General features: G+C 39.9%; 1 protein-coding gene across 1 annotated transcript in view; it reads left to right on the top strand.

Moving 5' to 3' along the window:
* Window positions 1-26,107, top strand: part of prkcab (protein kinase C, alpha, b) — a 105,783-nt gene that overhangs the window by 50,187 nt on the left and 29,489 nt on the right. The window contains 1 exon segment of the mRNA XM_058048973.2: window positions 24,348-24,459. Coding sequence (XP_057904956.2) covers window positions 24,348-24,459 — 112 coding nt within the window.

Raw genomic sequence — 26,107 nt, 5'->3', positions numbered from 1 at the left:
CTCGTCTTTTCTTATCTGAACTACTTTGATACCCCCAAATTCCCTCCAATGTTGTTTTAAACATACTATATGTTTTGCGGCTCCAGGCTATTTTTCTTCAGTGGGCATTGGGTAAAATGGCTCTTTTCATAGTAAAGGTTGCCGACCCCTGGGCTAGATTAACCAAAATCCACACTGGTTAGCAGGTGTTACTAATGTTACGTCACTGTATCCATAGACATTGAGTCTATGTTTATATATACGTATACTATATATATTGGGTTATATAAGTATAAAGGTATATGGGGTGTTATTTCATGTCTGGAGGGCTATAATAATGTTAAAAAACACATTTATAACCCTATTTAGAAGGTTGTAAACAAGTTTTCTATGCTCAAGCTACGGAAATATTGGTATATATAAATAAGGACTCCTCCAGTTCCACTCCCACAGTGAATGCTACAGGGCTTCCATCCAGCTCTACAACAGATTATTGTCCATCCATCCATTTTCTGTACAACTTATCCAACTTATACTACTTTGATGGAGTGTGAAGAACATCCCCAGACTCTGGTGCAAAGAGAGCGAAGATGACGTGTTGGCCCTCACTCGCTGTCCACTTCTCATCTTGTTGTTATTATTCTTATCTGACGATTCATGTGTATGTTCTTGTATTTTCTATCAAATTAACCACAGACTCTACTATAGCAAACCAGTACAAGAAATATTTAATATAGTTAATATTGCTTCTATGGGAGTACTTTTGTGTAATGTATGTGAGCGGTGAGATGGTGTCTCCCTTCTTCTAGCAAATATGTGCAGCCGTGTGTTGGATGGATGGCATGTTATAGTCCCCACTCTATGTCCTTCCCCTCCCCACTCAAGTTTGACAAAGTCATGCAAGCAAGCAACCAAGCAAGCAAACTGGCACAAACACACACAGTTTCCAAATCCACCGCATAACCGCCGGTCCATAAGGACACGCCTTTACCATTGTATTCAGCTATCTATCTATCTTGTTAGCTAAAGTCCAGTTCGTTACATATCCTGTATAATAAGGCAGTTATATTGTTTAATTTTTGTATTATTACACAAATAATGGTTGCTTACTTCACTTATTTATGTTTTGCACTGTACTCGAATGGAGCCAAAACAGATGGACAGCTGCTTAAAACAACACCAACTGTGTCCATCCCCACTCATCTGTCTGCCATCCGGAGCTCAAACATGTCTAATGGCGTGATTACGTAATGGAAGCATGCGCGCTCGTGTGCTCTACTGTTGATGTGCACCACAGCATCCGCCCAATGTCTTTTTCCTTCGTTAACCGCGTGTCTCATTAAAAGTCATCCTGGAGCCCGACAATGACATGAATGCCTTTTTTTTTTTTTTTTTTTACCTAAATAAACCCTGCAGAGCACACACAGGCACAGGAGACGAGAGCCAAGCAATTAAGAGGATCGAGGAGATTAACTGGAGAGTTTCAGTATTCCTGCTAGGTCATCCCAGTGCTTCCAAACTTAAGAAACTGCAAAGCTTTTTTTATTTTGTACACAGAATGATAATACTAAAGAGCTACGCTATAATAATCGCAACCCACCCAGTCAGAACAATAAAGCTGTGTTTAAAATCCCATTTCAGGCATGCAATTAAACGCCAGTGCCGAAGCACACTTATTAGTTCCATGGTAGTTCCCAACCAGTCTTGGCATTAATTAAGCGTGATGATCATAGAAGATAAACTACAGTTAATCTCGCTTATCAAAATGCATGCCAATTAGGTCCGACTAATTAACGGGAGTAGTTTAGTTGAAGCTGAGGCACAAAGAAACACAATAAAAGCTTTCACCGTAAATGAGCTAGAGAAGAATCAAACACTTTTGGCACTTGTTTCATTACATTTGCCAGCGGAGAGATCCGCTGCACCTTTTAAGGATGAAGCCATTAAGGGAGCATTTAAGGAGGAATGATAATGAACTTGAAGAAGGAAGTAGGACACGGAAGGCGAAAATGAGATGCTGCGTTGTCATTTCTCGCATCAGCATGCAGTGGTGAGGGTAGGAGCAAATGAGGAAGTGAGGAAGTTTCATCCTTAATTCATTTATTAAGTCATAATAATGAGATACACTCCTGATCAGAATTTTAAGACCAGTTGAAAAATTGCAAGAATTTAAATTTTGGACTGTTGGATCTTAAAGGGGAACTGTACTTTTTTTTTTATTTTGCCCATCAGTCACAATCCTTATGTGAAACATGAACATGTGTTTTTTTTTCTGTGCATGATAATGCAAGAAAACTAGTTAATATGAACTGGCTAACAATGGACATCATTGGAAATACCTATTTTGATGCAAAAATCTCTATTCTATTTACATAACTGACTAACCAAGCTGTAGCTTTTCCTCACGAGGGTAGCGGGGGTGCTGGAACCTATCCCAGCTGTCTTCGGACGAGAGGCGGGGTACACCCTGGACTGGGCACATATAGACAAACAACCATTCACACTCACATTCATACCTATGGACAATTTGGAGTCGCCAATTAGCCTAGCATGTTTTTGGAATGTGGGAGGAAACCAGAGTACCCGGAGAAAACCCACGCATGCATGATTGGTCTAGCATACTAAGTATGTGTATCAACGTGCCTCGAAAAGTGTCCGTAGTGTTTAAATGATAAAAATACTACAAGATACTGCAACTATTACATGTTATCAGTGTACGTGTTATTGCATGATAACAGCATGTATATCAAACCATGCAATGTTGTTAATGTTTTTTTAGAGGTCTTCATAGTCGAAATAGGTGTGTCCCAATTATGTGCATTGTTAGCTGGCTCATATTAACTCTTTTTATCGGGTTATAATGCACAGATTTTGTGTGCACTTGTGAGACAAAGCAATTTCATTAGCTGATCAAAAGTTGAAGCCCGTACCTCAAAATAACACTGAAGGGAAATGAAATGTCCCAAAATACGACAAGATACTGCAACTATTACATGTTATTATCAGTGTACGTGTTATTGCATGATAATAGCATGTATATCAAACCATGCAATGTTGTTAATGTTTTTTTTTAGAGGTATTCATAGTCAAAACAGGTGTGACCCAATGATGTGCATTGTTAGCTAGCTCATATGTATCAATGGACCTCGAAAAGTGTTGGTAGTGCTTAAATGATCAAAATATTACATGTCATCATCAGTGTACGTGTTATTGCATGATCACAGCATGTATATCAAACCATGCAATGTTGTTAATGGGATTTTCTTCATAGTCGAAATAGGTGTGTCCCAATGATGTGCATTGTTAGCTAGCTCATATTAATTCTTTACCCCGCCTCTCACTCGAAGACAGCTAGGATAGGCTCCAGCACCCTCCATAAAATGGATGGATGGATCCTGCTCTGATTGTTTTTATGTAATCATAAACACACACATGACCAACAACAATCCAGCTTTACTTTGACACGCTTTAAATTCCCTACTTTTATTCCCTGTATTACTTTTGTGTGTAGTTTGAATACATGGCAATATAGAACTGACCCTACATACGTACTCAACAATGGATATGCACACACACTTTACATGTACACAAGTGCAGCTGCCCTAGAAATGTCAGCACGGCGCTGTTTTTGTTCCTGAAGAAACAAGTTTCTCAGAAAGGTGGACTTTTTACTTCAGCCTTTCTTGACATGTTTGCTTCTCCTGGGCTGCCTCGAAGGGTTACGTACCTCGAGATGACCCAGTTTGATTGCTGCCTGTTGTATCGGATCTCCCAAAAGCTGTAAATATGTACATTTTTATGATACCAGACGCGCAGACCTCACAGCTAGGAGATCAGGGTTCAATTCCCACCCTCGGCCATCTCTGTGTGGAGTTTGCATGTTCTCCCCGTGCATGCGTGGGTTTTCTCCGGGTACTTCGGTTTCCTCCCACATTCCAAAAACATGCTAGGTTAATTGGCGACTCCAAATTGTCCATAGGTATGAATGTGAGTGTGAATGGTTGTTTGTCTATATGTGCTCTGTGATTGGCTGGCGACCAGTCAGGCATTTCTTCTGTGCCGTTTATTCTCATTAGAGCTGCAGGGGTATGCTGGAGCCTATTCCAGCTGACTTTGACCAATATTATCTTCCAATATAGCAATTTTTTTGTATTATTTGTCTTGAAAACTGTATCAAATGTTTAGAATTTTCATAAATGTATGTTCTGGTGAAGGGAAATAAGTTCATAAGCAAATATTATATACTATATTACTAAAACTACTACTATACTACTAAATATATAAGAATCAATACAAGCAGTTGATGTTCATATCACTATATTGACAGATACTAGGGTACCCATTATGTCATTGTATGGTCATATCAACTCGTACTTTGGTACGTGCCAAAAAAACAAACAAAAAAAACTTAAACTATATTAGGAAAGCAGGAAGTGAACAAATGTAACAGTTACTGATTGTAAAAGTACCAGATGGAGGGGTAGGATTTAATAAGCTTTGCTTCTTCCTACTCCTTTTGGGCATGTGGAACTGTGAACTGATTATGTGATGCATTCAATTGTAATCTGATGCATGTTCAAATGAAATTAAACCATTACCCTTACCATATAAGGAAATAGGAACTAAGCTGGTAGCTGACATCACTGTGTCAATTCATAGAACGTACATTTTTGGAGATATGTAAATGAAGTAAAAAAACACACTCCACCCTTTCCTGCTCCCCTTGATTGCCCCGTAGCCCAGCCCGACCCCTATCGGCGTCCCCCTGTGGTCGCTCCCTTGGTGGTGACATTAAACACTGAGCTGCCTCCGCCTCCAGTCTGAGGAATAGGTCAGCTCCCTGGCTGCAGTCTACACACACACACACACACACACACTGTTTACCTGTCTGCACACACACTCAAGAGGCCATGAATAGATGCATCTCATATACAGTACACAATTGAGCGTGTACACACACACACTATCAATTATTCATAAAATCCCATCTGAAACATTTTATTGCATGCCTTGATTAGCTGGAAGTAGACTGCCATTTATTAATTTTATCTCATTAAAATCTCATTCCCTTTGAAAATCAAGCTAATTTTTTTTCTTCATCATCGGGTACATTATTTTTGACTACAATACCTCTTTAACTTTAGCTTCAACTAAGCCGAATTAAGGGAATTGGGGAGCAATTGTACAAATGTAATGACATGAATTGTTAAATAAACAAAGCATATTAAAACGTTAGTCGACGCATACTTCATCCACACACATGAGAGTATGACACCTGCATGCTGCATGTGCATATTAGCGGGTGTCTATAATAAAGAAACGTGTTTACCACAGCAAAGCAAATACCGCAACACCCCAGACAGTCTTAACTCTGGCGTTTGTGATGACGGGACCACAATGAAAGCAAACTGCAGGAGTTGCAGGAAAGAAGTAAAGGAGATATGAAGAATGCATACTAGCAGAGTCATTCGTGTGTCCTCAGTACTTTTGGAAAAAGCTTATAGATAATAGCAGCGCATTAAGTTGAATATATAACGGTGTTATTTATATATGCAAACCAACAGGTGGCGGCAAATTTCTTCTTCCTGTCACTGATACACATGTCTTCAAATAGAGGGATGTTCTTGTTTTAAGTTGTCTTATATTCGGGGTCTGGAGATTTATATCTGCAAAACAATAGGTGTTGGAAAATGACTTCTCCCAAGTAAGTGGCGGCAAATTTCTTCTTCCTGTCACTGATACACAAGTCTTGAAATAGAGGGATGTGCTTGTATTAAGTTGTCTTATATTCGGGTTTTGGAGATTTATATCTGCAAAACAATAGGTGTTGGAAAATGACTTCTCCCAAGTAAGTGGCGGCAAATTTCTTCTTCCTGTCACTGATACACATGTCTTGAAATAGAGGGATGTGCTTGTATTAAGTTGTCTTATATTCGGGTTTTGGAGATTTATATCTGCAAAACAATAAGTGGTGGGAAATGGCTTCTCCCAAGTAAGTCAGAGTTTTTCTTCCTGCCATTCAGGTGAATTACTTGTTTGTTTAAAAATGAGTCTTGAACTAGAGGGGTTGTCTTATATTCGGGGTCTGGAGACTTATATCTGCAAAACAATAGGTGGTGGAAAATGACTTCTCCCAAGTAAGTCAGAGTTTTTCTTTCTGTCATTCACATGCATTACTTGTTTGTTTAAAAATGAGTCTTAAACTAGAGGGGCTGTCTTATGTTCGGGATCTAGAGATTTGTACATGCAAACCAATCGGTGGTGCAAAATGACTTCCCCCATGTGAGTCAACGCTTTTCTTCCTCCCATTCACATGCATTACATGTTTGTTTAAAAATAAGTCTTGAACTAGAGAGGTTGTCTTATATTCGGGGTCTGGAGATTTATATCTGCAAAACAATAGGTGTTGGAAAATTACTTCTCCCAAGTAAGTGGCGGCAAATTTCTTCTTCCTGTCACTGGTACAGAAGTCTTGAAATAGAGGGATGTGCTTGTATTAAGTTGTCTTATATTCGGGGTCTGGAGATTTATATCTGCAAAACAATAAGTGGTGGGAAATGGCTTCTCCCAAGTAAGTCAGAGTTTTTCTTCCTGCCATTCAGGTGAATTACTGGTTTGTTTAAAAATGAGTCTTGAACTAGAGGGGTTGTCTTATATTCGGGGTCTGGAGACTTATATCTGCAAAACAATAGGTGGTGGAAAATGACTTCTCCCAAGTAAGTCAGAGTTTTTCTTCCTGTCATTCACATGCATTACTTGTTTGTTTAAAAATGAGTCTTGAACTAGAGGGGTTGTCTTATGTTCGGGATCTAGAGATTTGTACATGCAAACCAATCGGTGGTGCAAAGTGACTTCCCCCAAGTGAGTCAATGCTTTTCTTTCTGTCATTCACGTGCATTACTTGTTTGTTTAAAAATGAGTCTTAAACTAGAGGAGCTGTCTTATGTTCGGGATCTAGAGATTTGTACATGCAAACCAATTGGTGGTGCAAAATGACTTCCCCTATGTGAGTCAACGCTTTTCTTCCTCTCATTCACATGCATTACTTGTTTGTTTAAAAATAAGTCTTGAACTAGAGAGGTTGTTTTATATTCGGGGTCTGGAGATTTATATCTGCAAAACAATAGGTGTTGGAAAATTACTTCTCCCAAGTAAGTGGCGGCAAATTTCTTCTTCCTGTCACTGGTACAGAAGTCTTGAAATAGAGGGATATGCTTGTATTAAGTTGTCTTATATTCGGGGTCTGGAGATTTATATCTGCAAAACAATAAGTGGTGGGAAATGACTTCTCCCAAGTAAGTCAGAGTTTTTCTTCCTGCCATTCAGGTGAATTACTTGTTTGTTTAAAAATGAGTCTTGAACTAGAGGGGTTGTCTTATATTCGGGGTCTGGAGACTTATATCTGCAAAACAATAGGTGGTGGAAAATGACTTCTCCCAAGTAAGTCAGAGTTTTTCTTCCTGTCATTCACATGCATTACTTGTTTGTTTAAAAATGAGTCTTGAACTAGAGGGGTTGTCTTATGTTCGGGATCTAGAGATTTGTACATGCAAACCAATCGGTGGTGCAAAGTGACTTCCCCCAAGTGAGTCAATGCTTTTCTTTCTGTCATTCACGTGCATTACTTGTTTGTTTAAAAATGAGTCTTAAACTAGAGGGGCTGTCTTATGTTCGGGATCTAGAGATTTGTACATGCAAACCAATTGGTGGTGCAAAATGACTTCCCCTATGTGAGTCAACGCTTTTCTTCCTCTCATTCACATGCATTACTTGTTTGTTTAAAAATAAGTCTTGAACTAGAGAGGTTGTGTTATATTTGGGGTCTGGAGATTTATATCTGCAAAACAATAGGTGTTGGAAAATTACTTCTCCCAAGTAAGTGGCGGCAAATTTCTTCTTCCTGTCACTGGTACAGAAGTCTTGAAATAGAGGGATGTGCTTGTATTAAGTTGTCTTATATTCGGGGTCTGGAGATTTATATCTGCAAAACAATAAGTGGTGGGAAATGACTTCTCCCAAGTAAGTCAGAGTTTTTCTTCCTGTCATTCATGTGCATTACTTGTTTGTTTAAAAATGCGTCTTGAACTAGAGGGGTTGTCTTATGTTCGGGATCTAGAGATTTGTACATGCAAACCAATTGGTGGTGCAAAATTACTTCCCCCAAGTGAGTCAATGCTTTTCTTTCTGTCATTCACGTGCATTACTTGTTTGTTTAAAAATGAGTCTTAAACTAGAGGGGTTGTCTTATGTTCGGGATCTAGAGATTTGTACGTGCAAACCAATCGGTGGTGCAAAGTGACTTCCCCCAAATGAGTCAACACTTTTCTTCCTGGAATTCACTCGTATTTGTTTTTACAAAAATTAGTCTTGAAATGGAGGGGTCGTTTTAGATTCGGGGTCAAGAGATTTACATATGCAACCAAATGGCCACCACAAAAACAACTTCTGCCATGCGAGCAGGAGCTTTTCTTCTTCTTTTCTTCATCACTCACATGCATTTTTTTAAATGAATATTGAAAGACAGGGTTTGTCTGTAATCAGGGTCGACTTATGTAGGTTGTCTTATATGTTTAAACCAACGAGTGGAGTCAAAGGACCAAAGAGAGTCAGTATTTTCTGTCTATCATCACACACATTGTTTGTTTTTCAAATTGAGTTATGGTCTTATATTCAGAGTTGTCTTATATTTGGGATCTATAGATTTATATGTGCCGTGTAACAAGTGGAGCTAACAGCTTACAAATCTTTTCTTCCTGTCACTCACACATATTACTTGCATTTCCAGTCTTTTCCCCAAATAATTTTTATTTATTTTTATATTTTATATTTTTTTTATATATTTTTTATATTTTTTTATATATTTTTTATTTTTTTTTATATATTTTTTATATATTTTATATTTGTCTTCATAGAGAGGGGTTGTCTATATTCAGGGTTGTCTTATATTCAGTGTCTATACATTTATGTGCATACCAATGGGTGGAGCCAAACAACTTCTCCTCAAGCGAGTCTTTTCTTCTTGCCACTCACACAGTTGTTATTAATGAATGTTAAAGCTGTTGTCTTATATGTGTGGTGTAGATATTTATACATGCAAACCAACAGTGGTGCCAAAGCATATTATTTTTTTTCCTATAAAACAAGTCTTGAAATAGAGAGTTTGTCTTCTATTCTGGGCTGTCTTCTATTCAGCGCCGTCTTATATGCGGGTCAATACAGCATATACTGGTTGCATACATTCACTCCAAGTCGTGAGATGACATTTCCAAACACCAAAAGGTAATTTTTTTGGCCTTTAAACAAGTGCTATAAGTCACTGGCGCTGGCGGTTCCTCAGATAAAACAAAGCAATCAATCTCCCCCCCGAGGCGCCATGCTGGGGTCTTCTGTCTGCCGCTGTCACTCCAACAGTTTGCGCCGCTCCACCGTGGATGTTACACGCTCCCAGGGTGTGTTTATTTGTGTATTTTCAGGTATTACTGACACTTAGTGTGATTGTGGTATGCACCCTCGCTGATATTTAAGGTGTCTCTCTTGGGTGCAGTTACAGCTGGCAACCTACTTTCTGCTCCCTGGTGGAGGCCATTTTTCAAAAAGGCTTAATACCTTCTACTCATCTGTCATGTGCAAACATGGGCGCTAATCGATGGTGGCGGGGGGATTAGAACCAGTAGAAGTAAAGCTTCAGTGTCGCATTTATATCGAGTGAATTGTAGCGCCATAGGTCATCCTATCATGTCATGTCATCATGTCTCCCTGTCTAATCAGTATAGATTGTACGTACATATAAGCAGCCCCGATTCACTAACACTTTGTGTGGATTAGCAGCCAACCACCAACCCAGCTGCTGATCTTTTGGCTTTAACAACTTCTAGATTAATTGACAGATATGAGAAAGGTTACAAGTACAAGCTAAAGGATCGGATGAGGAGATGTACTATAAGCTGTCTGTAGCTTATCGTTGAATATGGGAGGAAAAGCTACACGGATGAAAGAAACCCGAGAGCAGATGTATCGCTTATGTAATTTTCCGAGAAGTAAATAGTGAGGTTGTACACATTTGGATTGTGTTTACAGTGTAGCGGAGGGAGCGGTGTGGCGGTAATCGTATGCTGGACACAAACTATGAGGTCAAGGTGGTCACTATGCCTGCTACTTCTGGCATTATCCACACACACACACACACACACACGTGCTGGATGACACAGACACACACACATTAGTAACTATTTGAAGGACGCCAGAACATCTGCTTACGTACGGCACATATGGTCTGAAGAAACATTCATCTGGTATTTCCCCGTATAAATGCTCAGGGTGTTTATTTACTCCACTGAAGAGGTGTCGATGTAGATGGAAGTGGTTTATTTCAGTGTTTTGCTAAATAATATTATTAGCGTTTTTATACATTTTTTTTTCCAGAATAAACAGTGATACATTCATTGTGCTGGTCACAGGGGGTGCTGGAGCCTATCCCAGCTGTCTTCGGCCGAGAGGCGAGGTACACCCTGGACTGGTCGCCAGCCAATCACAGGGCACATATAGACAAACAACCATTCACACTCACATTCATACCTATGGAGCACATGCAAACTCCTCACAGAGAAGCTCAGCGGTGGAATCGAACTGGGGTCTCCTAGCTGTGTGCCACATAACCACTCTTTCTTTCTTTCTTTCTTAATTTATTTCAGACTCGATCACCATGCAGCCAAATAGTGATACAAATAAATATTATAATAACATAATAACTAGTACTTGGTGTACCAAAGACAGCTGGGATAGGCTCCAGCATACCCACAAACTGAATGAGGTGGATGTTTTGTTGTGATATTTTAGCATACACGGTATGAACCTACATGGGATTGGTTTTAACATATGTAAAGTGCAAAATGTAATAATCCTCTTAAGGATCGAGGGGTGTGCTGGAGCCTATCCCAGCTATACAAACAACTTTATTATCAATTTCTATTAAATTTTATATTAAAATGTTTGTACTCGTCCACCATGCATCCAAATAGTGATACAAATAAATATAATAATTACAAGTACAAGGTGTACCGAAGACAGCTGGGATAGGCTCCAGCATACCCACAACCTGAATGTTTTGCTCTGATATTTTAGCATATACAGTATTAACCTACATATGTAAAGTACAACATGTATAAAGTTCATTCATTCATTTTCTACCGCTTATCCTCATGAGGGCACAGGGGGTGCTGGAGCCTATCCCAGCTGTCTTCAGGCAAGAGGCCGGGTACACCCTGGACTGGTGGCCAGCCAATCACAGGGCACATATAGACAAACAACCATTCACACTCACATTCATACCTATGGACAATTTGGAGTCGCCAATTAACCTAGCATGTTTTTGGAATGTGGGAGGAAACCGGAGTACCCGGAGAAAACCCACACATGCACGGGGAGAACATGCAAACCCCACACAAAGATCGCAGAGGTTGGAATTGAACTCAGGTCTCCTAGCTGTGAGGCCTGCTAACCACTCGTCCGCCATGCAGCCCATGTATCAAGTTCTTACTTAAATTCTTTTTCTATTGTAAAAAGTTCCTTTGCACGTCAGCTTTACAGATGTTCCCTTGCATCTATAAAGCTCAAATCAACTGAAGCATCATTAAGTGCATTTTCCTCACTTTTCCAATACTTCAATACAAACCATCACCAAGCCATCCGTAGCTAAATGTCCACAGAGTCTTACCGAGTGTTTAATTGCATCCCCTCTAATTGTTTTGCTGATGTATTCCATAAGCTTCGTTCGCATCCCGCAATCCCCCCCGGCTTTGTTGCCTTGTTGATGTTCGGTGCCCCCGTGAGCACTAGTGAACAGCTGTGCTCCTTGTGTTCATCCTCAGTGAAGATAAAGATTCCCTCCATCTAAGATGATTACTGTCAAATCCTGTGGGTGCTGCCTGTCAGCTGTAACTGTGCAAAGTATTGATATGATTATAATAATGGGAGGTAATGGTGTTGTTGAGCTGGAGATGCATGTTACTGTCCTTGCACTTTTTTATTGTAATATGACGACGTTCTTATCATAATATTTTGACTTTATTAGCATAATATTATAACATTTTTCTAGAATTCTTACCCAAAATTGAATTAAATTAAAATCTTTAAAATTTTGACTTTATGCTATTTTTTCTTTTAATATTATGACTTTACTCTTTAAAATCTTGACTCTCTACAGCAGGGGTCTCAAACTCAATTTACTTGGGGGCCACTGGAGCTAGGGTCTGGGTGAGACTGGGTTGCATCAGGTTTTCAAAAAAAAAACAAAAAACGCATTTATTAAAAACGAAAAAAAATTTTAAACTTCGCTTTGGTTGCAATTTTCTACAAGAAAAGCTCTGATAAAACATTCCACTGTTCTCAAATATCTTACTTTTTATTTTTCTACACTAAATACGATGAAAAATAAATAAACAAATCAAGAATAAAGAATATCAGTCAAACAGTAATAAATAAATATAATAATAATAATAAAACGGCAAATAAAAACTTAAGAAACCACATATAGTTGGTGGGTAGAGAAATTATTTTTTTCAGATTAAAATTAAAGCATTATTAGAACCCTGTAGACATGACAAAACACGACTATAGTCACATTTATACTTTTTATTTACAACATATTGCGCAACTGCAGGGTCTTGAGACACATGCTAACTCGCAAACTAGAGAGCTAGTGACCTAAACGGTAGCCTCCAAGTTATTTCCTTTAAACTTAAAAGGCCAAAAACTTACCACTTCCACACAGATAGGGAGGATAACTATTAACAGTTATTTAACTTTTAACATGAACATTAATCAAACGTAATCATTTTTTCTGGGTACATGATACCATACAGCATCCATATCAATATCCATATAAAATCAAGGCGGGGGCCTAAACTAGCATCCTGCGGGCCACATTTGGCCCGCGGGCCGCGTGTTTGAGACCCCTGCTCTACAGGATATAATTTCACTGTGTGTACAATACTACAGTTTAACACTTTAGAAGGCAGCAATGTGAGTCATATACAATTTTTTTCCAATTTTCCAATGTTTTCCTGCTTGTTTGCATTCCAAGAAGTAAAAGGATTACTTGTGAGGGACTAAACAGTAGTTCCTGTAACTCCGGAGCGAACACTTGGATGACTGTTTTACTTGAAGTCTCACAGCAATGATGACATCTACGGTAATTGATATCCTTAAATTGAAGCGTCACATCAGTCGTCACAGTATCTTTGTGTATGGAAGTGTGAGACATAGAGAAAGATGGCCGCCTGGGATGTCTCTGCCTGTGTTTCTATGGCAACGTCACACTGATTAATGTGCAGGTGTGTAAAAAGTGACTTGTGTGCTCCTTTTTGCGCAGGCATTGGAGGGGGTAAAATAAAATTAGGACTGCTGCAAAGCACCACGGGAGAACGGAGAGGTAATTGATAGTATTAAGAAGTTTTGTTTGTCTCTTTGATTAAATTTACTTCCTGTAAGCAGGGGAGCGGACATAAATATGAAGCCTAATTATCTAGTAAAAAAAAAAACTCTTACGGGTATCGTTGGATGGTCGAATGTCCAATGAATAAGATGAAAAATATATAAACAAATCAAGGATAAAGAAAATCAATCAGTAATAAATAAATAAATATTATTATAATAATAATAAAACGGCAAATAATAAAAACTTAAGAAACCACATATAGTTGATGGGTAGACAAATTATTTTTTTCAGATTAAAATTAACAAAGCATTATTAGAGCCCTGTAGACATGACAAAACACGACTATAGTCACATTTATACTTTTTATTTACAACATATTGCGCAACTGCAGGGTCTTGAGACACATGCTAACTCGCAAACTAGAGAGCTAGCGACCTAAACGGTAGCCTTCAAGTTATTTCCTTTAAACTTAAAAAGCCAAAAACTTACCACTTCCACACGGATAGGGAGGATAACTATTAACAGTTATTTAACCTTTAACATGAACATTAATCAAACGTAATAATTTTTTCTGGGTACATGATACCATACAGCATCCATATCAAACTTGCGCGGGCCGTACTAACATTAAACTTTCATATCAAGGCGGGGGCCTCAAACTAGTGTGGCCCGCGGGCCGTGTGTTTGAGACCCCTGGTATAAAATAACCATGTGAACATTAGCGTGCCCTAATTCCTCTACGACTCCTCTACGACCTCCACCACCCTCTTGGCTAAGTCCTCCACACTAAACAGCTCATGCCTCGCTTACTCATGACCGTTCAGCTTAATTAGCCACTGAACCGGCAATGCCGAAGCACCCAGGAAGTGATGCTCCACTTCCAAGTTGAAAGCCCAGTTGTCTCCCCCTATGTTGAATATAACCTGAGAGGCGCCCCACCACTGCCTGTTCACATTCATGTAAAACAGTCTTCATAGCCCCGCCGCTTGAAATAAATGCTGTGTTTGATGATGAAAGTTGCGTTGTGATGAAAGGCCGTTCGTACATGTAAACACAGGATCTCCCCTGTTATTTCGACTGCCACTGGGAAAAATAAAAGGTCGGACACCTGTGTGTTCTGTTTTTTGTTAATATTTTACATGACGTCATATGACAAATCCTATCGGTGTCCCTCGGCGCACAACATCATAACAAATCAACGACGCGCATCCCATCACAGAAAAAAAAAAAAAATCAACCTTTAATCCGGTGAGCCTGCTTATCGTGTACCACTTTGCTCTAATGAGCTCATTCATTTCTGTGCGGATGTGTGTGTTTGAATGTCGTGTTTGATATCCTAATGCCTTTTCATGTTTAATTCACTAGCAAAGACACACAATCAGAGGAGGCACACAACAAACACAGCTATCAAAGAAAGCGAGCAGACCATCGCCGAAACACTACGCATACATAATTGCATCATGTGATTGGCAAAAATGACTCACTTTCTTCTATTCAAATCTATTTTTCCTATAGGAAATAATGTAAATACATTAGTTTCATTTTTATTATTATACTAAATGTAGTTCAAATGTTGTATTGTCATGTTAAACGATGCCAAGGTTTTCAGATAATGAGGTTAACGCATTTGGAAGTGAGCCCTGAAGGAAGTTTTTTTTTTTTTTAACACCGGCTCCATCCAGCCGGTAACTTCCTCATATGGGCGTGTCCGGGTACAAGCTGTACCCCGCTTCTGCATTATTTTGTCTGCGATTTTGCCATGTTAGCACGGAGCAATAGCTTCCAGGTTTGTTCATCTTGCCTTAAGAGGCAAGCATCAGACCAAAGTGGTTGGAGTTTCAGTGTCCAGGTGAAGAGAAACATGTGCATGAAACTGGACTCTTCGCTAAACTGTTGCTGAAGTCGGATGCCTTTCTAACTTTATTTGATCATGTTGAGTCAGGAGTACAAGCTGTGTATATTTTGTGTAAGTCAGCGGTTGTCTGTGTAACATTATTATTATTATATCATTATAGAGTGTGCATACAGGGAGTGTCTTACCCACATCCATGCATGCAAATTTCCAGCTCACATGTGTTGTAAGTGCTGTTACAGAAATGCACTAAGCATAATTCTTAAATCAGTTCATGAATTTAGTTAATAAATTATGTATTTCATTGAAGCTTAAAAACAGGTTAAAATGTTGTACATTATTATAATGAGCTGACAAATAAGTTTTTGTGTATGTTTTTGTTGTTCCAATGGCGGAACTAAAGATTCTTGTTTTGTGCTGCTAAGTGGCAGCATTCATTGAAGGACAAAAGGAGGAAGTTGTCGTCATTTTAAAGCACATCAAATTAAAGGCAAGAATTTATGAGAAACAAGCTCATGTATTAAACGCCCGTTTCAAAGAACCGACCTGTGTCTGTTGTCGTGGAGAGAGCTACACGGGTAATCCTGCAAAGAACGTGACCACATTTTGACGACCGAAGACCCACGTTACCGCTCTTTGAGTTCATATACGGTACATCAGTGGTCTTCAACCAGTAGCACCTAGCCACTTTTCAAGTACTAGTATCATTTCAGTAGCAAGGCACCCTTGCAGAAAACAATAAAAGGTGTGAAGTTTTGCTGCATGCTTTGAATGGGATAAAAACAGTGCCATCTGGTGGGAATATATAGAATTAAATCTTGAAAGCTGTTGAAAGGATTTTGTTGGTTGATGTAAATTTAAATATGGGATCACAAGTATTGTTTTGGGCGGCACGGCAGTCTAGTGGTTAGCGTGCAGACCTCACAGCTAGGAGACCAGGGTTCAATTCCACCCCCGGCCATCTCTGTGTGGAGTTTGCATGTTCTCCCCGTGCATGTGTGGGTTTTCTCCGGGTACTCCGGTTTCCTCCCACATTCCAAAAACATGCTAGGTTAATTGGTGACTCCAAATTGTCCATAGGTATGAATGTGAGTGTGAATGGTTGTTTGTTTATATGTGCCCTGTGATTGGCTGGCGACCAGTCCAAGGTGTACCCCGCCTCTCGCCCGAAGACAGCTGGGATAGGCTCCAGCACCCCCGTGAGGAAAAGCGTAGAAAATGAATGAATGAATGAATATGGGATCACAAGTATCGTTTTCAATGGGAAGGAAGGTACAAATGTGTCACTTCTTGTGTGTGTTTAAGTTAATATATAGTTTGGTCCCAGTATTGACCCCTGGGGCACGCCGCACAATATATTTAACCTGGCAAATGCTTCCTGTTTGCCGAGTAGCTTATTCCCCAGTGTGTTTAAGGAACATAGATGATAACAATCCTAACATTTTAAACAACTAGTTGAGCTCCCAGCTTCCTGTGTATATCCTTCATATCCCTTTTCTCTTGTCTTGTTATTCTTCTATTAAAACAAGTGCTGTAAAAAGCCATACATGCTTGCTAAAGGTTACATTTTTGGTCTAATTGTACAATTCTAAAGTTCAAACTCAAGATTCCACTGTAGTCTTGTCAAAACTCATACAAATCTCCTATCACAAATTCCCATATTTAAAGTCTATGCTAACTATCTTGAGGGAGTCAAAGGGTATATCCTCTCTGCCGTCTATTCATCTCGTCTCATCCCTCCATCCTCTCATCTTCACGATTCCATCCATCCGTGTCAGGACACATTCAGTCTCCAAAAGTGACACCATTGATCACGTCCAAGCCAATCTCCATCTCTCTTTTCAAAGTGTGTGACCTTGTACGGCTCCACTGCCATGCTTGAAAGGCTCCCTAAATGTCCCGTCTTGTCATTTTGTCACATCCGTGTTCAGCGATGAGTCTTCCATGAGACGACTCTGGGTTTCAATTTTGGGATAAAGGAAGGAGGGAAAGCCGCAGGGAGTCGGATGAGTGAGTAGGTCAGGTAGCGGGATGTGTGAAAGTGTTTAACGCGCTTGTGATGCAGTGTTATGAAGTGATGGGATATTATATGGTCCTATGATATATCCAAATCATAATAACAACTTTGGAAATGATGCTCCACTTTTTATGTAGGTGATGTAGACACCAGTGTAACGCTGTTAAAAAAATAAACCCTTGATGGATCACCCATATCAATCTCCCTGTCACTTTGCCTGCCGAACATTTCCTAAATAGTAATTAGATATTGTTATGGCAACCTGTCAGTCAGTGGTTGACTCAGATTTAGTTTGGCCACAAAATAGCATCATTTTAGCTTTACTTAGGTTGAGGGATAATCATGACTCCCAAAGATACATTTACATATTGTTTCTGTTTTTTTGCGGGAGAGGCACAAAGAGGTGATGATGCAACTCCACAAAACAAGAGAGCATGTGTAGTGCAGTTTTAAGCCGAAAAAAGTTGGCAGGACTACATTCTATAAGAACATGGCCTGAAATTTCCCATAATTTTCCCATAATTTCCCATATTTCCCATTGAAATACATGCTGTGGAAGCAAGCAGGAAGTGAAAAGGCATCTTGCTGTGTTGCACAAAGGAAGTTACGTATTAAAGGGAAATTTTAACGCATGCACGCGTTCGTAAACGGTTCAGTTGCAAATATGAAAATTGTAAATATTCACAATGTTATATTTGTAAACGAATAATTGTAAAACAACTATTTTTGGTGTTCTTTATGTTGTGCCATCATTCTTTAGACATTTTTGTTAAACATTTATGGCTTTAGTTATGCTTGAAATGTATCTTTTCACTAAAGTGAGTACTGATATTTTGCTGAAACTTGTCTATGTTCTTCTGTTGATTGCTAAAGGACGAAAAAAGGTAGAAACAAACATTTTTTTCTGATGAAAGATAAGAGTCTATAATCTTTTTTTTTTGCTATATACTATAGTCCAATAATACAATAGTCTGTGTGCCTTGATCAGTCAATCAGTCAAAATAAATGCCTAGTACCAAGAGGGACAGCTTTTGAAAAATACCTGGAAATGAATGAGTTAATATATAGTTTGGTCACAGTATTGACCCCTGGGGCACGCCGCACAATATATTTTAGCTGGCAGATGCTTCATGTTTGCCGAGTAGCTTATTACCCAGTTCAAAACAAAACCTCGGATTCCATACCTTTTTAGTTTTTTTTGCATACTGTGATTAATTGTTTTAAAGGCTTTTGTCAAGTACATAAATACCACAACTGCACACTTTCTGCAGTCTATAGCGTTCGTAATCATAAAAAAAGACCCAAAAGTCATTTTCAGTGACCTAAAATGCAGTTTTCTGTACATATATTTATAATTATTCCAATAGATTACTGGATATTTATACACTTTGGCCAATGTGATGATTTAGAAAAATACACAGATTTTTTTTAACAAGAAATTAACAAACAAAACTAGAAAACAGCTGTGGTTTGTAATCTTAGCAAACTGATGACCGATGGAACAGTGGAGAAAATAGCGTGAAAAATGTACCAATATGACCTTTAACACCAGACTACCTCCATCATCTTTGCTCAAATTGGACTTGCTATGGTACGGAAAACTCATTTTGAAAAGTCTGACACAATCAATTGTAAGTTAGGCAACAACAACAACAACATGTACTGTTTGTGGAGAGCACACGCACAGGCGGATAGATTTGATGTGGGTCAGACAAGGTAAGGCGTGGACACACAGCTGATACAATCAAAGAAGAAAGAATAATACAAAAATAAGACATTAAAATAAAGGGATCAAAGCTAAATAATAATAATAATAATAACTTAATACAGGGGTGGCACGGCGGACTAGTGGTTAGCGCGCAGACTTCACAGCTAGGAGACCAAGGTTCAATTCCACCCTCGGCCATCTCTGTGTTTGCATGTTCTCCCCGTGCATGCGTGGGTTTTCTCCGGGTACTCCGGTTTCCTCTCACATTCCAAAAACATGCTAGGTTAATTGGCTGTGTCTTCCAGCACAAGACTCGTGCTCCAAAAACTAGGAAGTGAAAAGGCATCTTGGCATGTTTGTCCTCCTTAAGGGAAATTTTCAATCATTCATTCATTTTCTACCGCTTATCCTCATGAGTGTCGCGGGTGTGCTGGAGCCTATCCCAGCTGTCTTCGAGTGAGAGGCGGGGTACACCCTGAACCGGTCGCCAGCCAATCACAGGGCACATATAGACAAACAACCATGAAGGGAAATTTGAATAATCTAATTGCCCGCCTGAAGTCAGCTGGGATAGGCTCCAGCATACCCCCACAACACTAATGAGGATAAGCTATTTAGAAAATGGATTTATGGATCAAATGGCCTCGGAATCCTATAATTTTTTTTTCTTTTAGTATGACTAAGCATGGCGGCACAGCGGTCGAGTGGTTAGCGTGTAGACCTCACAGCTAGGAGACAAGGGTTCAATTCCACCCTCGGCATCTCTATGTGGAGTTTGCATGTTCTCCCCGTGCATGCGTGGGTTTTCTCCGGGTACTCCGGTTTCCTCCCACATTCCAAAAACATGCTAGGTTAATTGGCGATTCCAAATTGTCCATAGGTATGAATGTGAGTGTGAATGGTTGTTTGTCTATATATATATTGTCTCTATATGTGCCCTGTGATTGGCTGGTCCAGGGTGTACCCCGCCTCTCGCCCGAAGACAGCTGGGATAGGCTCCAGCACCCCTGCGACCCTTGTGAGGATAAGCGGTAGAAAATGAATGAATGAATGAATGACTAAGCATGAACTTAAATAATAAAAATAATAAAAAATCATGATATTTGAATAAATGAAGGCGTGCATGCCATAAACACTGGCACTGAATTGTTGACATCATCCCACTTTGCCTCTATCAGCCTCTCACAGGCTCTTAATTTACCTGATGGTTAACAAAGACAGAGGGCATTAGAAGACTGTGGCACGTTTGTGAGACATTCAGGCGCAGGCGGTGAGGAAGAGGCAAGCTGATAATGTCAAAAAGAGAAAAATAGACTAGAGGTAGATATTATCTCCTTTATTGCCGCCTCAGCCATCGGTGTCACCGAGGTTCTTTAAGGATAAATTCATTCTTCTTCACTATTGAGAAGTTGAGCAGAATGTAAGGAGCCAAAAATGGATTACAAAAGGAGGAAGACCCAGGAGGGCCAGTACAAGGGGGAGGCATGAATTACCACACCATCTGTTTTTTTTTCTTTTTTTCCCCCCCTCCCTAAGGTGATACACCAGGAAACGTCTGGTGCCAAGGAGCAAAAATAGCATTGCGTCATGCGAATTAGCATTTTCCTGGACCCATAATTTGTCTGTCAATCACACAATAATGACTCTACAAATCCCTGCACACTTTGCCTCGACAATTCTTTCTCAGTCTGTCACGTGGTGTGTTTGTATCAAATCTTTCAATGGCCGCTTAGTCAGTAGATGAAACTTGAATTACTAATGCGTATCCCACTTTTGGAGGACCTACGTTCATTAGAAAGAACTGTGTCGAACTGTCATCATCCGACTTGATGTGCTTTTTTTGTAACATTTGAATCATCTTAACTGTCATGTAAGACTGCATGGCTGTTGAGTGGTTAGCATGCAGGCCTCACAGCTAGGAAACCCGAGTTCAATTCCACCCTCAGCCATCTCTGTGTGGAGTTTCCCCGTAAATGCATGGTTTTTCTCCGGGTACTCCGGTTTCCTCCCACATTCCAAAAACATGCTAGGTTAATTAGTGACTCCAAATTGTCCATAGGTATGAATGCCCCGCCTCTTGACCGAAGACGGCTGGGATAGGCTCCAGCACCCCCGCGACCCTCGTGAGGAAAAGTGGTACAAAATGAATGAACTGTCATGCAAGTGTAAAAAGAAGTTAATCACTATTAATGTTAAGACATACATCATTTTGTAATAATATTAATTGTAAAAAGAAGTTAAGAAGCGTAAAATGCAAAAAACATTAAAAATACCTTTGATAAAAAAAGTGACTTAAAACTTATTGTTAATATTCATTCATTCATTCATTCATTTTCTACCGCTTTTTCCTCATGAGGGTCGCGGGGGTTGCTGGAGCCTATCCCAGCTGTCTTCGGGCGAGAGGCGGTGTACACCCTGGACTGGTCGCCAGCCAATCACAGGGCACATATAGACAAACAACCATTCACACTCACATTCATACCTATGGACAATTTGGAGTCACCAATTAACCTAGCATGTTTTTGGAATGTGGGAGGAAACCGCAGTACCCGGAGAAAACCCACGCATGCACGGGGAGAACATGCAAACTCCACACAGAGACGGGCGAGGGTGGGAATTGAACCCTGGTCTCCTAGCTGTGAGGTCTGCGCGCTAACCACTAGACCGCCTGTTAATATTCTATATAAAATTAAATACATAACATTTTGTAAACGAAACCAAAAAAGCCGAAGAGAAGGTAAATATACACAATTTGCATTATGTCCTAATAATTGTATAATTATAATAAAACATTATCTACCTACAGTATCTTTATTTTATATTATAGATAAATATATATATAATAATATAATAATATATATTTTCTCTATTTTAATTCTCTAATGATTGAAGTATCCAAAGTATTGTTATTTTTATTAGTGAATCAATTTTAGAACAGAAAGTATCGATATTTTGGTATCGATCAGCAAATCACTACTGATGACATCACAGATGGCCTGACTCCCGATTCCGTTTCCATGTACTGGCAAGCTAATGGATGCTAACGAGGACATAAAAATACTAAGAACACGGTTGGACTCACGCTGTCTATTAGATTTGTACCATACTGTATGCTAACCAGAGAACGTTAACTATACGCTAACTATTTAATGGACATTAGGAATAGATTGACAGGAGTATGTCATTTGCGTTCTATTTTAGGGGCAACGTTTCCATAGAAAATGTATATCTCTTCCCACATTTTTATCCGTATATGCACCAAAATTGAACGAGATCCCAACTGGAAAAAACAGCATAGACCAGCTACCAGCATAGACTAATATATGTTGTGTTTTCGTACGGGTTGCTGGTCTATGCTGGTTTTTCCAGTCGGGATCTCTTTCAATTTCGGTGCATATAGGGATAAAAATGTTGAGGACCAGCATAGACCAGCTACCAGCATAGACTAATATATGTTGTGTTTTCGTACTGGTATCTGGTCTATGCTGGTTTTTCCAGTCGGGATCTCTTTCAATTTCGGTGCATATAGGGATAAAAATGTTGAGGACCAGCATAGACCAGCTACCAGCATAGACTAATATATGTTGTGTTTTCGTACTGGTAGCTGGTCTATGCTGGTTTTTCCAGTCGGGATCTCTTTCAATTTTGGTGCATATAGGGATAAAAATGTTGAGGACCAGCATAGACCAGCTACCAGCATAGACTAATATATGTTGTGTTTTCGTACTGGTAGCTGGTCTCCGCTGGTTTTTCCAGTCGGGATCTTTTTCAATTTCGGTGCGTATAGGGATAAAAATGTTGAGGACCAGCATAGACCAGCTACCAGCATAGACTAATATATGTTGTGTTTTTGTACTGGTAGCTGGTCTATGCTGGTTTTTCCAGTCGGGATCTCTTTCAATTTTGGTGCATATAGGGATAAAAATGTTGAGGACCAGCATAGACCAGCTACCAGCATAGACTAATATATGTTGTGTTTTTGTACTGGTAGCTGGTCTATGCTGGTTTTTCCAGTCGGGATCTCTTTCAATTTCGGTGCATATAGGGATAAAAATGTTGAGGACCAGCATAGACTAATATATATTGTGTTTTCGTACTGGTAGCAGGTCTATTCTGGTCTGGAGGACCACCAGCACGGAAACACAACATATGCTGTTAGCTGGTCTGGAGACCCGCTACCGGTTTTGTGGGAATCGTGCTGTATAGTTTTGACATAATGGTGCCAACTAACAAAACAAAAAATATCCAACGAGTCCAATCGGTTTACTCTAGTATCATCCGTGGAGTCAGAGTTTCTGGAAGAAACTAGAGCGCCAATCCTCTGGTCGTTTATAAAAAAGGTCTTTACTCATCCGCTGTGCCAGATGTGTTGGCCAACATAAACAGCTGCTCAATTAGACATTTCTTGGCACACACACGACAGTATTCAGTGTGTCTTTGTAACATTAGAGCACTGAAACAGGTGGAAGATGCCGGGATGCTTTCCAGGATGACAAGATGGAGAAAAGTAACACATCAAGAACTTTTTTACACATTCCCACACACGGATAAAGGCCAGACATTTCCGTTCCAGATGGACATTTTTTATGATTCTTTCTTCTAACAAAGTGTTCTCATTTCGGGGGTTTGAAGGAACTGAGTTCAAATGGTACTGGTACTAGGAGCTATGTTGTCCGTGGTAGAGTCTCCCAAGGGAAATAAGTCCTAGGTGATAGGACCACACCTTACCAGGATGTGGGACACCGGGGCCCACCCCAAAAAAGCCACATGGGATCTCTTCGCAGAATACCCACCATCTGCGGGGGTGATGTGTTTTAGGTGGCGGTCAAAGGTGGGTGCCTGGACTGCCTGTTCTTTGGTAGCCAAATCTGTTTCTTGGTATACATGGACTGTCCCTTCTCTGGTGGGTACGGAGCCTGAGCTTGTGTGAAAGGTTGAGACAGTCAGACTCGCCACAGTTTGGGTTTTGGAACCCAACTCCTGGACAAGGCCTGGACTTGCTAAACCCTTTATGAATGAATAAGCTACCTAAGGACCGTGGTAGCACCCTGGTAGGTCAATAATCAGGTTTCTTGATTTCTTGGTTTCTTGTCCGATTCTGACTCTGCCGCTAAAAGTGGCACACAAAATCTGACACCTCTTGCTTTCTAGCTGGTGGTTCCTCACCTTCTCACCTCCTCACCTCTCCATGGTGCTAGATCCCAACTGACTGGATCAATGTCTGTCAGCTTCGTATTATTGTTATGTACTGTGGCTATAAAAAGGACTATATAAGAACAAAAGTGGTTTTATGATGTGATTTTCCTGTTATGCTAACATGCTAACCACACTTCCTGGTCTTGTGTACCCCCAACAGGATCCCAGAAGCAAGCACAAGTTTAAGATTCACTCGTATGGGAGTCCCACCTTTTGTGACCACTGTGGATCTCTGCTGTATGGCCTCATCCACCAGGGCATGAAATGTGACAGTGAGTATCTCCATCCATCCAGTCCCTAATGACAACAGATGGGATGGTAATTCTCTTAAGGGACCCCCCCGCCCCGCATCCTGTGCCCCATCCTGCTTTTTAGCAGCTTGTGGCATGAATGACAACACAAATATAATGCATTCAATAGGTGTTCTATCAAGTGTAATACAGTAAGTACAATTGTGCCTTGGTTAATGTCATTAATCCGTTCCATAAGGTTCGACTTAAAGCAAAACAGACTGTAACCAAAGTAAATTTTCCAATAGAAAATAATGTAAATTAAATTAATCCATTCCCGACACCGAATTTTTTTTTTAATAATTAAGTTAAATTAAATCATTAATATTTTAAATAATTAAAATTGATGCCATGTGAAGGTTTTCAATTTTGTGTTTTCCATCCAGTCCCTAATTACAACAGATGGGATGGTAATTCTCTTAAGGGACCCCCCGGCCCCCCTGCAGCTCGTGGCAAATATAATGCATTCAATAGGCATTATATCAAGTGTAATACAGTAAGTACAATTGTGCCTTGGTTAATGTCACTAATCCGACTTAAAGTAAAACAAACTCTAACCAAAGTAAATTTTCCAATGGAAAATAATGTAACACAAAACATATTTTATAGAAACTGATATTAAATAAATAAATATCACAATGACCCCCAAATTCTTTGATTTCTTTTTTTTTTTGCCATACCCAGAAAAAGTTTGGCAACTCCTGCTTTACATTTTCTTACTTTTCACATTCTCCTCTTTTTATTCCCTATTTTTCTGCCTCCTCATCACATTTCCTTTCCTCTCTCACAGTACGCCATCCCCCTCATCTTCCCGAGCCATCTCCATCCATCACCTCTCCTCGCTCGCTCCATCCATCTGTGGGGTCTCCGCTTTGGAGGCCTTATCGCAGATGGTAATGGCAGCACAGCAGAACAAATTGATATAGGGGAGGCCATCATCACTGCCTTGGTTTCTCCCCCGTCCTTGTCTCTTCACGGCATGTCAAGAGTAGGAGGAGCCAAGCAACAAGACAGGGACAAAGGACAGAAAGTTAGACTGCAATTACCAACTCTTCACTTTAAGTGCAATTAATTGGGATTCCATTTTATACAGCAATTAATGTAACATTTTAAATCACGTTTTTATTATTGTGGTAGTAGAACTGCTAGAACTTAAGGCCACGCATAAGGAGAGGGGGAGCGGGTTGGGGGGCTGGCGGGGGACATCCTGTCACTTTCTGGCTGAATAACGCTTCTGTGTGGATATTCCATGAAGGGCTGCCAGGTTTTATTGAAGGCACCACCAGTGCCAGAGAGCGAAAATCCAATCTTTTTCTTCATATTTCAAACACATTAATGTTATATGAATTAATAATAGGAATGGTAATGCTTACCTCACAGCTAGGAGAGTTCAATTCCACCCTCTGCTATTTCTGTGTGGAGTTTGCATGTTCTCCCCGTGCATGCGTGGGTTTTCTCCGGGTACTCCGGTTTCCTCCCACATTCCAAAAACATGCTAGGTTAATTGGCGACTCCAAATTGTCCATAGGTATGAATGTGAGTGTGAATGGTTGTTTGTCTATATGTACCCAGTGATTGGCTTCCAACCAGTCCAGGGTGTACCCCGCCTCTCACCCGTCAACAACTGCAG

Source organism: Doryrhamphus excisus, linkage group LG16, assembly GCF_037039965.1.
Source record: "Doryrhamphus excisus strain RoL-2023G ecotype Guam linkage group LG16, RoL_Dexc_Guam_v1.1, whole genome shotgun sequence".
Classification (NCBI taxonomy): domain Eukaryota; kingdom Metazoa; phylum Chordata; class Actinopteri; order Syngnathiformes; family Syngnathidae; genus Doryrhamphus; species Doryrhamphus excisus.
Note: the sequence above shows the minus strand (reverse complement) of the source record. Positions and strands in the feature narration are given on the sequence as shown.